Source organism: Microplitis demolitor, chromosome 3 (assembly GCF_026212275.2).
Source record: "Microplitis demolitor isolate Queensland-Clemson2020A chromosome 3, iyMicDemo2.1a, whole genome shotgun sequence".
NCBI classification, from domain to species: Eukaryota; Metazoa; Arthropoda; class Insecta; order Hymenoptera; family Braconidae; genus Microplitis; species Microplitis demolitor.
In genome coordinates this window covers 2,359,472-2,374,061 of record NC_068547.1, presented here as the reverse complement: position 1 = coordinate 2,374,061, position 14,590 = coordinate 2,359,472, and the positions used below count along the sequence as shown (strand labels likewise).

The 14,590-nt window shown below is 26.4% G+C and overlaps 1 protein-coding gene across 4 annotated transcripts; it reads right to left on the bottom strand.

The window, feature by feature from the left end:
• Nucleotides 1-5,291: 5,291 nt before the first annotated feature.
• Nucleotides 5,292-9,920, bottom strand: LOC103568829 (DNA helicase MCM8). Of its 4 annotated transcripts, none has more exons than XM_053737304.1 (6): nucleotides 9,904-9,920; nucleotides 8,174-8,468; nucleotides 8,004-8,111; nucleotides 6,153-7,927; nucleotides 5,452-5,598; nucleotides 5,292-5,384 (listed from the first exon to the last, which is right to left on the bottom strand). In XM_053737304.1, the coding sequence occupies exons 2-6, from the start codon at nucleotides 8,229-8,231 to the stop codon at nucleotides 5,316-5,318; spliced, it is 2,157 nt and encodes a 718-aa protein (XP_053593279.1). In that variant the 5' UTR covers nucleotides 8,232-8,468; nucleotides 9,904-9,920; the 3' UTR covers nucleotides 5,292-5,315. The 4 variants fall into 4 exon arrangements, with proteins under 4 accessions (XP_053593279.1, XP_008544045.1, XP_008544046.1 ...); XM_008545823.2 differs by lacking the exon at nucleotides 9,904-9,920 and adding an exon at nucleotides 8,555-8,981; XM_008545824.2 differs by lacking the exon at nucleotides 9,904-9,920 and adding an exon at nucleotides 8,567-8,981.
• Nucleotides 9,921-14,590: the final 4,670 nt, after the last annotated feature.

Sequence of the window (14,590 nt, the reverse complement as noted above, 5' to 3'; positions counted from 1 at the left end):
ATAATTCATTATTTTAATTACCCAATTACTTAACACATATATTTTTTTTTAATGATACTGAAGTTAGCCGTCTAATAATTTTTTGAATTTTTTCAAAACTAGATTGAAAAAAAAAATATTTTAAAAAATTGCACCTGTAGCTTTTTAAATTTTCTACAAGTGCATTTTTTTTTTTTTTTTTTTTTTTTTTGTAATTGATTTGTTGAAAATAAAAATTCAAAAATTTTAATTGCCTGTTAACTTCAGGATCATTTTTTTTTAATATTATTTATATGAATATTTAAAAAAGTTTTTTTGTCGGGTTTATTTTTATTTTTTTAGCACGGGGAATTGAAGGAATAAATATTTTTTTTTTTAATTAATAATTATAATAATAATGATAATAAATATTAATTATTTTAATTATAAGAATTTATATTGTAATAAAGATTTTAAAAAATATATATGATTTGTAATAACAATTGCCAGTTAATGCGATTAAAACAAATATATATAAATCATATATATATAAATGTCTGAAGACTATGGCCATTAAATTGTCTACTTAAAAAAATGATTTATTATTAATTATATTATTACTATTAATAAATATATGAATTATTATTATTAAAATAATGAAGACGCTAATTGCGATAAATTAAAAATAAAAAAAACAAAAATATATATTTAATTAATTTACAAGAAATTTAAGTGGATATCAAATAAAGGTCCCGACTTAAAATTTATTTAAAATAACAATTTCCAAATAAAATTTGTTCGTTCGCTCGGTCTTACGTTGGCTGTACGCAGTAATTAAATCTCGATGAATTTTTAAAAAAAATATTTTTAAAATACTTATGTTTCGGTTGGGACCAATGTCTTAAAGTTATTCTTTAATCGAAATTTTTTCTGCAACTCCGGCAAATCTTCGACCCATCGTCCATCAGTTTAATCAATTAAATAAATTATCGTCTTCATAACTAAAATATTGATATGAATAATAATAATAAATAACATTGTCATACTCCTTGATAACTATTCATTTATATGGTAATAAAAAAAAGAAGTTTATTAATAATAAATTAAAATGAGTGCGGAGTAAATGATAGTGAAATCGCCGAACACCCGACAATGGACACCATTGATGCTTCCATCGTTAAAAACATATATCACTTTTTCCTTTGTTTATTTTATAATTTATTATATTATATTATTGTCATATATATATTTAATTAATATAAGTATAAATCATATTGTAAATAATAATCATGAGTGCACTCTATGCTAATTATTATTTATTGTAGAAAATTTATTTTTGCTTATAACTTGTATATGTAAATAATATTAACTATATATATATAGATATATATACACCTATATATGTGTATATATATGTATATATTAATTGCACTAAATATTTTTGTCAACAGTCACGTAAAAAAAAAAATAAAAAAACGTGTCCCTCGTATGCCTGCCTATATTTTAAAACTCTGTCATTTAAAAACTATTTAAATAAATAAAAATCTTTAAAGGGTTGATGTCTACTGTAATTTGTTAAAACACAAATATTAATGACAAAAAAATCTAAATATCCTACATCCATTTAAAAACTTTCTTATCTCAAATATTAAATAATGCTACACAATTTGTACGTAACTATTCGACTCTAAGGCTTTAGATATATAAATATATCCATATATATATATATATAGTAATTAATAAAAATTATTGTATTATTATTATTATTATTGTTGTTAATGTTAATTTATTACTGAAATATATTGCGCATTAAGATTACGAGTGACCGTGTCTAAAAAAAATTATTAATCGGACATTAATGATAATAGTAATAATAATAATTATTATAAATGTCATGAAATATATTACTTATGTATGTCAATGCAAAACTTCGTTATAATCAGAGTAAAATGATATTTTTCTGTCGTTACTGTTATTAATGAGTGTATTATAGGGTTAAATTAATTAGTATTTAATTATTAATAGTGTAATCCATTTATTATAATTACCGATAATTCATTAAAAATTATTAATAAATTTTAAATTCCGTTGATAAAAAAAAACAAACTCATGTAATTGTGTAATTCGATATGACCGAATTAGAGTTATAAAATAATAGTTTTAATTTAAAAAAAAAATAATTATTATTTTGTAATTACTGCACAAGTTTTAACGCACGACAAATATTTACTCATCAATAAACTCGGTAATTAGAAAAAATTTACCAAATTGTCTATGCCACGGATTATTATTATTATGAATAAAAATAAAATTAATGAATTAATTAGATTGAATTTGAAATAATGAATAAAAATGCACGGGTTTTATTTCAGTAGAATAAATCGATTTAATAAATAAATGGTAGAGCATTGAAAAATAATGTCGCTGTACTCCGAGTAGAAGAGCTTGGATTAGACAAAAGTATCCATATAAATATAAATAATAATAAAATGGATGTAATTGTAATGTTACGAAGGGATTTATTGTCGTCAACCGCGATAATAAAATTTTTTCACGTTTGTAATGATAAGCTTTTAAAATTTATGTTTATTAGCAAAAAAAAAAAAAAAAAGAAATTAATAAAAGTCGCGTTCGACGGTGCCGTGGGCTCGGTCTTGCCTACGTTGTACATAAAGCACTGCCCCACTAATTACCTGATAAAAAAATTAATTAAATAAATTTAAATAATGCGCGTCGGTCCTTGAGGATCGATACTCAATTTAAAAAACAAAATCAACTCAAAACGTCAGAGCTAAAAAAACGACTTTGCTTTACCCCATTAATTAATTATTATTAATGAACATACATGTCCTAATATATAATATGATTATTATTATCATTATTACCAAAATTTAAAAAAAAAAATGGATCATTTTAAAATTACCGATAATTTAGAATCGGTTTGAGTTCCATCCGTAGCTTTCAGTAATTTGAAAAATGAAAAATAAATTTCTAGGGTTTAAAAAAAAAAACAATTGATTTTTAAATGAAAAAACTCGTAATTATTATTATTAATGTAATAAATTAATAGACATTATTGTTATTATATAAAATTCATCATCGGATGCTGCCATTTACTGCATCATGCGTCGTTGTTATCATTGAAATTATTAATATTAATAGTCATTAATTACTAATTAAATAAGTTGATATTGTGCATGGCACTTTAATTAATTATAAAATAAAATAAAAATAAATGAAAAATCTATATAAATATATAAGATAAATATATATTATAGAGATATTTAATTGTGTGACTGCGGTAATCGTGTAATTTTTTTTTGGCATTAATTCATTTATTTATAACAAATAATATTGTTTTTAATTTTATTACGATGGTAATTAATAATAATTTTTGTAGTAAATAGATGTGCTAATGTTATCAGAAATATAATTAAAATAAATGACAAGAAAATCACCCTGCATTTTGTAGAATTATAAAAAAAAAAGAACATTGTACATTGTTTATTGTACATACCACAATTGTCTAGTTGTCGTTTAATGAAGGATTTAAAAATAATAAATGATTAGGTAAAGAATGAAGTAATCGTAATTGTAATGTCTTAAAATGAAGAGTTGATGGAATAAATAATTTAAAAATATACTAATTAAAAAAACTATGCAGCACTGCAATGAATCTATAGTTAATTAAAGAAGATAAAAAAAATTTTCTTTGTTCTATAAAAAAAAAATTTATACCTTAATCTTATAAATACTTAAGTAAAGTAAATAAAATAAAAACATTAAGTCCTCTAATATTTAAATTGCATAAATAATTGATATTATGATTAAATCTATTGATATTTATTCGAATACTAAATTTTGTCATTGAAAAATAATAAATTTTCCTCCCCGCTTTATTTTAGACTGTGAAACTAGATATGTAATACGTTGTACGAATATGTATATATATATAAAAAATACACAATAATAATAATGATACCATATTGACTAATAAAAAAAATAAAATATAACAAAATGAATTAAGTAATTGGTTATAGTTATATAAGAATATACATTATTGATGAGTTAATTTAATAAATATATAAATAAATATGAAATGCCTTGACGGGTGTTCGGACTGGCAATATAAAACGATTAAAGACTACGTTTAAATAATATTATTATTAATATTTAAAAAAAAAAATTACTTTTATTTGTAATTTTAAAACCTGATATCCTTATTATTTATTTATAGAAATTATTCTAGCCAATGAAAACAATCAAGTAAAATTAATCATCAGTATTTACAGAGGTACCGTAAGTATATTTAAATTATTAATTAATTAATTGACCAATTTTAATTTTATTCGACGGTAAGTCAAAAAATTGATCCGTGATTTTAAACTTTAAAAATTAAATAAATTTGAGAATTTAATTCTACAAAATTTATTATTTTTAATTAATTAAAAATAACAGCAGTGAGATTATTATTGAAAATTTAATTATGAATTTAAATTTATATAAATTAGAGAAGAAAATTTTTTATCACATAAATTTTCAGGGCTGGTAAATTAATAAAAATTAATTTTATCAGGTTTCACTGTTCAAACATATATATGACAGCTGATGAAACGAATTATTTAATTTTCATATTAAACTTTTAAACTCAAGGCTTCTGTGAAACTTCCGCCTGAAAAAAAATCAACTCAAGGTCTGGATATCAAGGACGAGTAAAATTTCCAAAAATATCGTAATTGCTTAAATAATAACCGACTGAACTTGAAAATTTTTCAAGGTAAATTTTAAATAAATTTAAAACTCCCGCAATTTCCATTAAATTAATAACTACACTGAAAAATTAACGGAGTTAATGCGCAGCAGGTGACTTTATTTAATTTAATCTCCTTGGAGTTAAATTCCCTCCGAATTGGAGTGAGTGTAGATTGAAATAAAATCCATAATCATTTAGAATTTTTTAGTGTGTTTATAATTTAACTAAAAAAATGACATCGTAATAAAAATAATTGACTCTAAATACTTAATAAAATAACGTATTAAAATAATACTCATCGCTTAAAGTGTCATAGTGACAATTTAATTATCAAATTGCGTCATTTAAAGTATGCGTAACATGTACTTTACAATTATTAACATATGAAAACATGACATGTCTATACTATGACTCATATAATTAATGTTTATATTAAAATATCACACGTTGGTTTATATAATTATTTTGACTCTTAAATAAAAATCAAAAGATTTTTTATAAAAAATTATTTATTTAAACGCAATTTTTAAAAATTTATAATTAAATATTTGAATAATTTAAATAAACAAAAAAACTGATCTTTGTAGAAATAATCGGTAATTAATTATGATATTAACTCTTTTTTTACGACAACTATTTGTTGATCTTCTTCTTTGAAGTACAATCTAATGTCCTGTAATAAAATCCCAATTACTATAAAATTTTTTGAAAATAATAAATTTCAGAAATTATCCGCTTACTTCACTTGCTGATTTTTTATAACGAATTTTCGGGTGTGATTCTAAAATAACTTTTTTCAAACAGTCCATTGTAAATTTGTGAATTTTTATAACTTCCTGAGCATCTTTTTCGTTGGTCTCCTCGCGAAGTTCAGACTTCGCTCGCGCCTACAGATAAATTATCAATAAATTTTTTAAAAAAAGTAAAAATAATAATTCGCTGGTCACAAAAATGAAAAGATACTAAAAAAATTCAAAATTTTTAGGTGGTTTTAAAAAGGCTGAGCAAAAAATGGACGTTGATTGCTGAGTAATTAATTATCAAAGTCAAAAATGTAATTTTTGACTTTGAATATCGACAAATTCACAAGAAAGTATCGCCCAGAGCTATTGAGATGTCAAATTAAATAGGGAGAGACACTGAAAGTTTTTAGGCCATTACAAAAAAAAAACTTATCGGCCATAAACTTTCTGAAAGAAAGGAAGAATTTTTGAAAATTTTGTTGTCTAATTCACTCATGATTTCTGGAAAACTATCAGTGATAAAAATATTTGAACCCAAGATCTGAAAACCCGAAAATTTGTCTTCAATTTGCTTTTTCTTTTCTTGACTCCGGCCGATTTTTACTGAGTAGCAGCTTTTTGAAAATCGCTTGAAATTTTGAATTTTTTTAACATCCTTCAATTTTTGGGACCAGTGTAATAATAGTGATAATAAATACTTGGGTCAGACGTATCAAGCTCTCGAAAAGCTGATTGGAAACAAATAATTCATTATAAAAATTTCTATGCTTAAACTCGACGAAATAATTTTTCAATATCGTGGCAGAAGCTTCCGACAAATTTGTATTAATCTGCCTAGCATATAAAATATACTTCTTAAATAAAACTTTAGGTATCAATTCCTCATTTGTGTGATTTATAACCGGGCTTTCTTCAAGTGTAAAACTATTTTTATTTACAACAGATGTTTCACCAGCATCTTTTACTTCATCCCGCTGATTTCGTAATCTTTTACGATTATTTATAATGTGTTCCGCCTTTGAAGCATTGAGCCTAGGATCTGGTTGATCCAATAACATAAATATTATATCGAATCTCGATAAAAGTTCCTTATTAATACAAATATTTTTATAAAAACTTTTTTTATAATTATATCTGCCGCCAATAGGACGAACCGCAGCAACAATTGAAGTTTTTACAGCAACCGAGCAATCGATTCCCGATCTATGTACAGACAAATTGTTATGTTCAATCGCGTCAAATATATCATTATATTGTTTCTTTGTTAATTTTTCAAATTCATCCATCACACAGTAGCCTCCATCTGCTTGCACGATTGCTCCTGATTCAATAATCGGATCCTTTCCTTTCTTTCTCGCTGACTTAACATTCAATCCTAATAACATACTGCGGTCAACATTAACATAAACACTTTTGGGAGCCATTTCTGCGCACATTTTAAGCAGCTCTGATTTACCAACACCCGAATCACCGACAACTAATACATGTATATTATCTTTCAATTCATTATTTGAACTCCCGCCAAATAAACTCAGCAGTAATCCAGCTTTTGCCACTTCGTCTCCATAAATTTTCGGGCAGAATGATCTAACTAGTTTTGAAAATATATCAGGTTCTGCATGAATTCTTTCAATTTCTTCATAATCATCATCATTCAAATCTATCACCGCCAGCTGATCACTCTCCGGGATTTTGATAACTGATACCGCCTCCAGATAAAGTGATTCTGCAGCAGCAATATCTCTTCTAGCTTTTGCAGAAGAGGTTTTCAGTATTCCCACAATTGTAACATTGTCATAAAGTGAACAAGAATCAACTAAATCACCCAATAATTTAACTTTCATTGTCTTGTGACAATTATCATCAATTGGATCTAAATATCGCAGCTTAATACCCCGTAGAGCTGATGATTTAGTATAGAGAGAGTCTTTCCGTGGCTTAAATTTACGCTTGCCGCAATTTCTACATCTCTTCGGAAATGTACGGACCCCATCTGGCTGTTTTACGATTTCGAATTTCAAACAGCGGCTGCATAAAAACAGCAGCCACTCAATTTGGTACGAGGAATCCGTTATTTCCACGACCCGACCACTTATTTCAATTAATTTTCCACATGATCCAGCTCCCAGACCATCAAAAGGTGAAGTCGGTTTGTAATCAAACACTTTCAGTTTTAATTTTGGTATGCTTATATGAGTAATTGTGTCATTACTGAGTTCCTGCTGTGCTACGCATTGGTACAGAGCTAATCCTAAACAATTTAATGTCTCCTCAGGACAATTTTCCAAGTCCTGTTTAAAATCCACCCACTCGCTGATGAATTTTTCGTCTTCGTAAAAACGATCAACGCTTACACTAAATAATCCCGACTGATTTGTCGAATTTTTATCGTATATATCTGAGTTTCTATGCATGAAATTTATTGAAGCTTCAATTTTTTTAACCAGCAAAGACGGGGAGTCGAAATCAACATCTATATAATCAACCGGTGGTCAATAATTTTTATTTTTAGCAGTGAAAAAAATTATACAAGCTAATAAATAATTTACCTTCTTCATCAAAATATAATTTGTAGCCAAAGTAACGCGATTGTGATTGTCTGTTAATTGAGTAAACATTTAAATGTCTATAATAGTCGGTATCAGAATCTTGATGAACTAAAAATTCATTTTCTATCAATTAAAATTAAGTTTTTATAAATATGTTAATTAATACGAACCTTTTTTCTTCTTCAGCGGTGACTCGTCGTCAGAATTATTCATTTCTTCATACATCATATATATTTTTTAAAATTACAATGCACTGACTTTATTTAATTAATTAATTAACAACCTCTTAGTCAAATTATTAACAATAGAGAGGTTATGAAATTTTTTCAAGACTGCGACATTCAGCTGCTGTGATTTCCAAGAAGAACAATTGGAAATTCCATCTTACAACAATTTGAACAATATCACGAAGTTGAAGTAGATGTCACTAGCAGACAAATTCTATTTTTTTAGGTTAGGCTGTACCTAAAAAATTATCGAATTTTGATTAATTTAATTGATTATCAGCGCAACAATTTTTAAAACGTAATTATAAATATAAAATTCGAGACTTAGGTGCGGACCAGCCTTGAACATTTGGGTAAGTCTTAGTAACAGCTTAGATTTTAACAGAGGTTATCAAATATTTCAGGCGGAGTTTTTTTCAGAAACAAAATCTCTTACAAACTACAGACTGCACACTGATACACTATTGTCTAATCTAGCGAATTGTTTGATAATATTCGTTTGTTTAAAAGAAAAACTCGGCCAAAGTTTCCATTTACTGCACAAGTGCAACAAAGATCGTACCGTTCGTGGACTTGAGTACAATAGATATCTAACAGTCATGCCGGTCGGGAGAGATAAGAGTGTGAACCCCTCTTGCAAAACTTATCTGTCTTTTTCTATAAATACAATTCCCCTATATATGATTTAACTTAATTTATTCAAATTTCTTTTTTCGGGATCATAAGATCCCATTCACATTTAATAAAATGTATTACAACGGCTGTGCATGACGAATTCAACTTGTAGATTTGATCTAAACTAATGAATAAAAATACAATAATATATATATACATTTTTTTGAATAATAGTAGCAGAATAATTCAATTGGACAATGCTGACAGTAGTTGGCTTAATTGTCATCAAAAATTAAAAAAAAAATATACACAATATATCAAATTTTAGAAACTCTAGATTCATTTTTTAAAATTCCCGCCTGTCAGTATTTATTTTGATCATTAAAAATAAATAAATTAATTTACTGCCTATGTATAGAAATAAAAATTAAAAAAAATCTAATTCAATCGAATTCGAAATTATTTGTTACAATAAAAATTTAAAATAAATAGCAAAGCGTTAAAATATTTTTTTGTCATAAAGAGGAAAAAAACTAAAATTTAGTCCTAATTGCATACACTTGACACATAATAAAATAAAGAGATATTTAGAACAGTAATAATCCCCAGAATGTCATATGTGTCAGTTTAATTATTAAATTTCATCATTTCACGTCCACATAATTCTTCTATACTGCTCATACATTCAAACATATATATTTACACCAACACAACTGCATCCACGCAATAAAAATATCACACATCTTTGCTTTTAATAATTGCCCCTTGATATACATAGCTGTTACATAACTTCTTCATGTGTTTACAAACACACATACGCACTCTTCTCATACATGTAATCTTAATTATACATACATGCTATTATCAAAGTATATAAAAAAAAGTAAACAGTAATTAGTAAGTACACAATAATAAATTAACATAGCGGTGGAATTTATCATTGATTATTTAATACCCTTCTGTTAATTTATTTATGTATTATTTATTATTTTGCTCATAATATTATTATTAAAAAAAAAAAGGATATTTCTTCAATAACATCAACCATAATCACATACAAAGTTGTGCAATTTCGTCTTACACGAGATCCTCAAGGTAACTTTACTATGCTAGTAAAGTCTGACGCCAACACAAACAAGAGTAAGTGAACATCTAATATATGAGTAAGTAAGTAAGTAAGTAAGTAAGTAAGTAAGTAAGTAAGTATGTAAGCAGTAGATTTAGCTCCGTACTCCATGTAAACTAGCACCGATTATATCGAAGATTATTTTATTTTATTTAAAAAGTTGTCTCGTTTATTTCTTCCCAAGGTCTCGCAACATCATATCATCCTACAAAACATATATTTGTATTATATGTTATATTCATACACATCACATATCAGCATATGTGAAAAATGTTTGCTATTTTTTATTACTTAACATCAAGGACAATGGAATTTAATTATCGTAATAACGATTTATTGGCAAACTTCCTGTGCGCAGAAATATAAATAAATGATTTAAGATTTAATAGTTATCTGGCTTATTGTAAATTTAAGTAATTCTGGGGCATTACTTATTTAATAATTAAGTACATAATAGATCAACTGTAGTACCACACCTACGAGCCAATCCCGATTGTAACTCAATGTTGAGTTGCTTTTTTTATTACTACCAAGAGTAAGATCATCAAGGTGGATAAAAATAGTCCAACAATAATAAATAAATTATTGCTTAATCATCCAATGAAGCCTCTAGTTTTCAATTTGCATCTTATACTTGTGACATTGATGTCGTTCAATCACTCGCTGTTTATCTCAGACATTTTTTTTTTAACTCAGCAACGCTAATAATAATAATAATAATAATAATAATAATAATAATAATTATTATTATTATTATTATTATTATTATTATTATTATTATTATTATTATTACAAAATATAAAAATGTAAAGCAGATTTATAATAGATGATTAAAAATTGAGATTCTCCAGATGCCTTTGGTCACCACACATGACTTCCTATCGCAATATTTAAAATATACTTGAGTAATATTGAAGGTCGATGTATGTAAATATAAAAAAAAAATATGTATGCATTCTGTGATGTCTATTTGTGTCTTCCAGATGAAATCCTAACTCATAGGTAACCATAACTACCATTAAACCCTCAACATCCTGCTTCATATTTAAACCCCCGTAAGTACCCCCTGTATTTTCTAGCAAAATGCACACGTATGGCTTGCTGTCTATATTATATATCCTTCATTATATTTTGTAGCCTTACTACACTCATTCATTCAGTTACTCACTCGCTGACCCTCGCCCTTCTCTTCTCGGCTCTGATCCTACGAGGATATGACACAAATGTACAGCATTATGTAGCCGACTTTACTTATAAGCACCACGTGTGTCCACACGCTTCATAAAAGACATTATTTTCAAAACCCATTTACATTCTGACTGCACACTCCATGCCTATCCCCGTAGGCTATTTTTTTATCGCACACTTACTTTAAACATATGTACGAAAACAATTGGGTTTTATATTCAAAAAAATTATTTTTGCTCACGAAATACTCACAGATTTTAATAATCATTTTATTCAAAGCTCTACCATATAGTAATAATTAATATTAATTAAAGTAGACTCTGTTTTCTATTCATATATTTTTCCAAAAGGAAATATAAAAAGTATAGTTGGTATATATTTAAAGAAAAGAAAAAAAAACACTTAACTTAAAAGCCAAGTGATCGATAGGCGTCGGCAAGTTTTATTAATCTTGAATATACACTTGCTTGGCATCACGAAAGTAAGACTAGACCCTAAAACGTCAAAATTAAGGGTGGAATGAAGTAAGTACTATACCGACTTGTATTACAGAACCGTCACGTAATAGCTTTGCGTGAGGAAATAGCTATCCACCTAAATGAGAGTACTGAAACTTTATATATTATTTATTAATAAATATTACTTAACATGATCGTGATTAAAATTAACAATTCTTTAACACGATAGTTACTTTTTTAAATTACATTGATACTGTTATCATTACATAGTGGCCTAATTAATAATTAATTACATAAATTTTCTTACGGTTGAAAATCGAGATCCTGAAGTTAACAGTCAGCAATTTTTGGATTTTTTTTTTCAACAAACGAATTACGAGGGAAAAAATCTAAAAAAATCCACATGTAGGAAATTGATAAAATTGTAGGTGCAATTTTTAGAAATATTTTTAGTCGATTGTTTATCGCTTTTAAACAAAATACGAAAATTATTAGGCGTCGACTAATTTTAGTATCATTTTTGAATCATGACAATAAAGTTAGCAGACATTTAAAAATTTTTGAAAAAAAAAATATTTTAAAAAATTGCACATATAGTTTATGAAATTTTCAACATGTGCATTTTTTTTTATTATTTATTTGTTAAAAGAATTGTTTTTTAATTTCAAATGTCTGCTAACTTTACTATCATTTTAAAATCACGTATTTAAAATATAGTACGGAAGTATTTATTTTAGTATGATCTCATTAAATTTAACTGTCAACTATTGACACGTGCTAATGGTTATTAATAATCATCCACCGCAGCTACATATATATATATATATATATATATATATATATATATATATATATATATATATATATATATATATATATATATATATATATATATATATATATATATATATATATATATATATATATATATATATATATATATATATATAACTTACTAAGATTATTCATTTTAACAGTCACGCTCATTGGGTCATGCATAACCATCGATACGTTCGACTATTTATTTATATTTTTAAAACGCTATAGATTTGATATTCAGGTATGGTGACTGACGATGAATGTATATAATAGTTATAGTAATAGTAACACTGTAATAAAGATATCATAATGAGAGTTTGATAAAAGTACGTGTGAATTCCTTGCATTAAAAATGAGACAGTGATTTGTATATTTAATTCACGGGAAGTAACAATGCTCGTGTCTATTCGTGATTCGCATAATCACGTGTAAAGTGATAGTTTCTGCACGCGAGCGTTCGCATGCATGTCCCTATTTTCATTTTTTTTATTTATAATATACAGTACTAAAGCATTATATTGTGAATAGTCTCCCTTATTCATTATTGGGGACTCTTTTTATTATTGTGCTCGCGCACATGTGTTTGTACGTTTGTACGCAGGTCGGACAAGGGATAAAAAATTTTTTATATGGAATCTCACAATTATATATGCATACTTATAATACAGTACTATTTATTACGACATACTCTTAAATATATATATATATATATATATATATATATATATATATATACAGACAAAAAAATGCCAAATATATATCGTAGAGATTTAATCATATGACTCATCCACGAATATCTTCATCTCTCGTTCAAAGAGCAAGCAAGAGTATATCTATAATAAATTCAGCATCCGGTATATATATATATATACATATATTTATGTACAAGCATATATCGTTTTAATAGTACACATGTTTAATCGAATAAGGCTTGCGATAAAAAAATTAAAGATCATTTTCACGGGTCATATGCGTTGTCATCTGTCGTCATTATTTAGTCTATCAACTTGTTTTATATATACTATGCATACATGTATAATACATAAATTTTTTGTAAAACAAATCACTAAAGGATAGCTTGACCTCAGCATACAGTATAGGCAGTTTACGCCAACTATTTTCTTCTCAACAGCTTGTTGCGAAACACAAGCACACATTTAAGAGGATTTCACATCCAGCTGACAAGTATCATATTTAACTCAAGATCTTGACGACGTTCCTATCCTACGGTTCTCTAATATTTTTAAAATAATGTAATAATAAGCTCAATAGCTTCAGCCAGTTGTAGGTGGTGGTAAAAAGTAATAAATTCGTTACGAAAATAAATATATACGTAATTAAAAAGTTATCTTTGAGTGGATCATCAAAAGGGTCAGAGATAATACCGAAAACTATCAATTTCAATGTGATATCAAAAATATATATAGATGGATAGATCAATGGACTGACCTCGTTCCATTATACACTTAAATTCATTATATTTTATTTGTTTTTCTTATTTTCTTTTACTCAATTCCGCCGACTAGGCTTATAGTTATTCTAGTTATCGTATGTTTGCGTTAATCTCTACTCATCCTAGTCTCCATATATGTGTTTGTGACATATATGTGCAGGAGTATAGTTTTGTTGAATAGAATATAATAGAAACCACCAGCACATGGAGATCTTTAATTCCTCTCTTTCAACGATTCTATTTCAGAAGCCCACGAGCTCTACTCTACTCATATATTTTTACTTTTACATAAATATATATATATATGTGTATGTGTAAATACCAGGTACTAATATTGGTAATGCATGCTATATATATTCTTTACTACTTATATTTAGGTGTAGTAGTGGACCAGTAGGAAGTTAATGTAAGCGGAAAAATAGTATTGTAGGCGCGGCCTTTGAATGATAGACAATGATGGGTTCGACATCTGAGGTATTCAGGATTGCCCTTAATAAAAGTACTTGTAAAAAAAACTAACATTTTTTAAAAAATTTAATTTTTCTATTTTTGGGTAAATTTTTTTTTTAAAATAGGGAATAATTAGATACTAGTAATTAAATCAGAATAAATTACAAATGAACAACTTCCTATTGAATAAAATTATACACCAGGTCGCATTGATCATACACTAGATTGCTAATAAATAAATTTAAAAATAA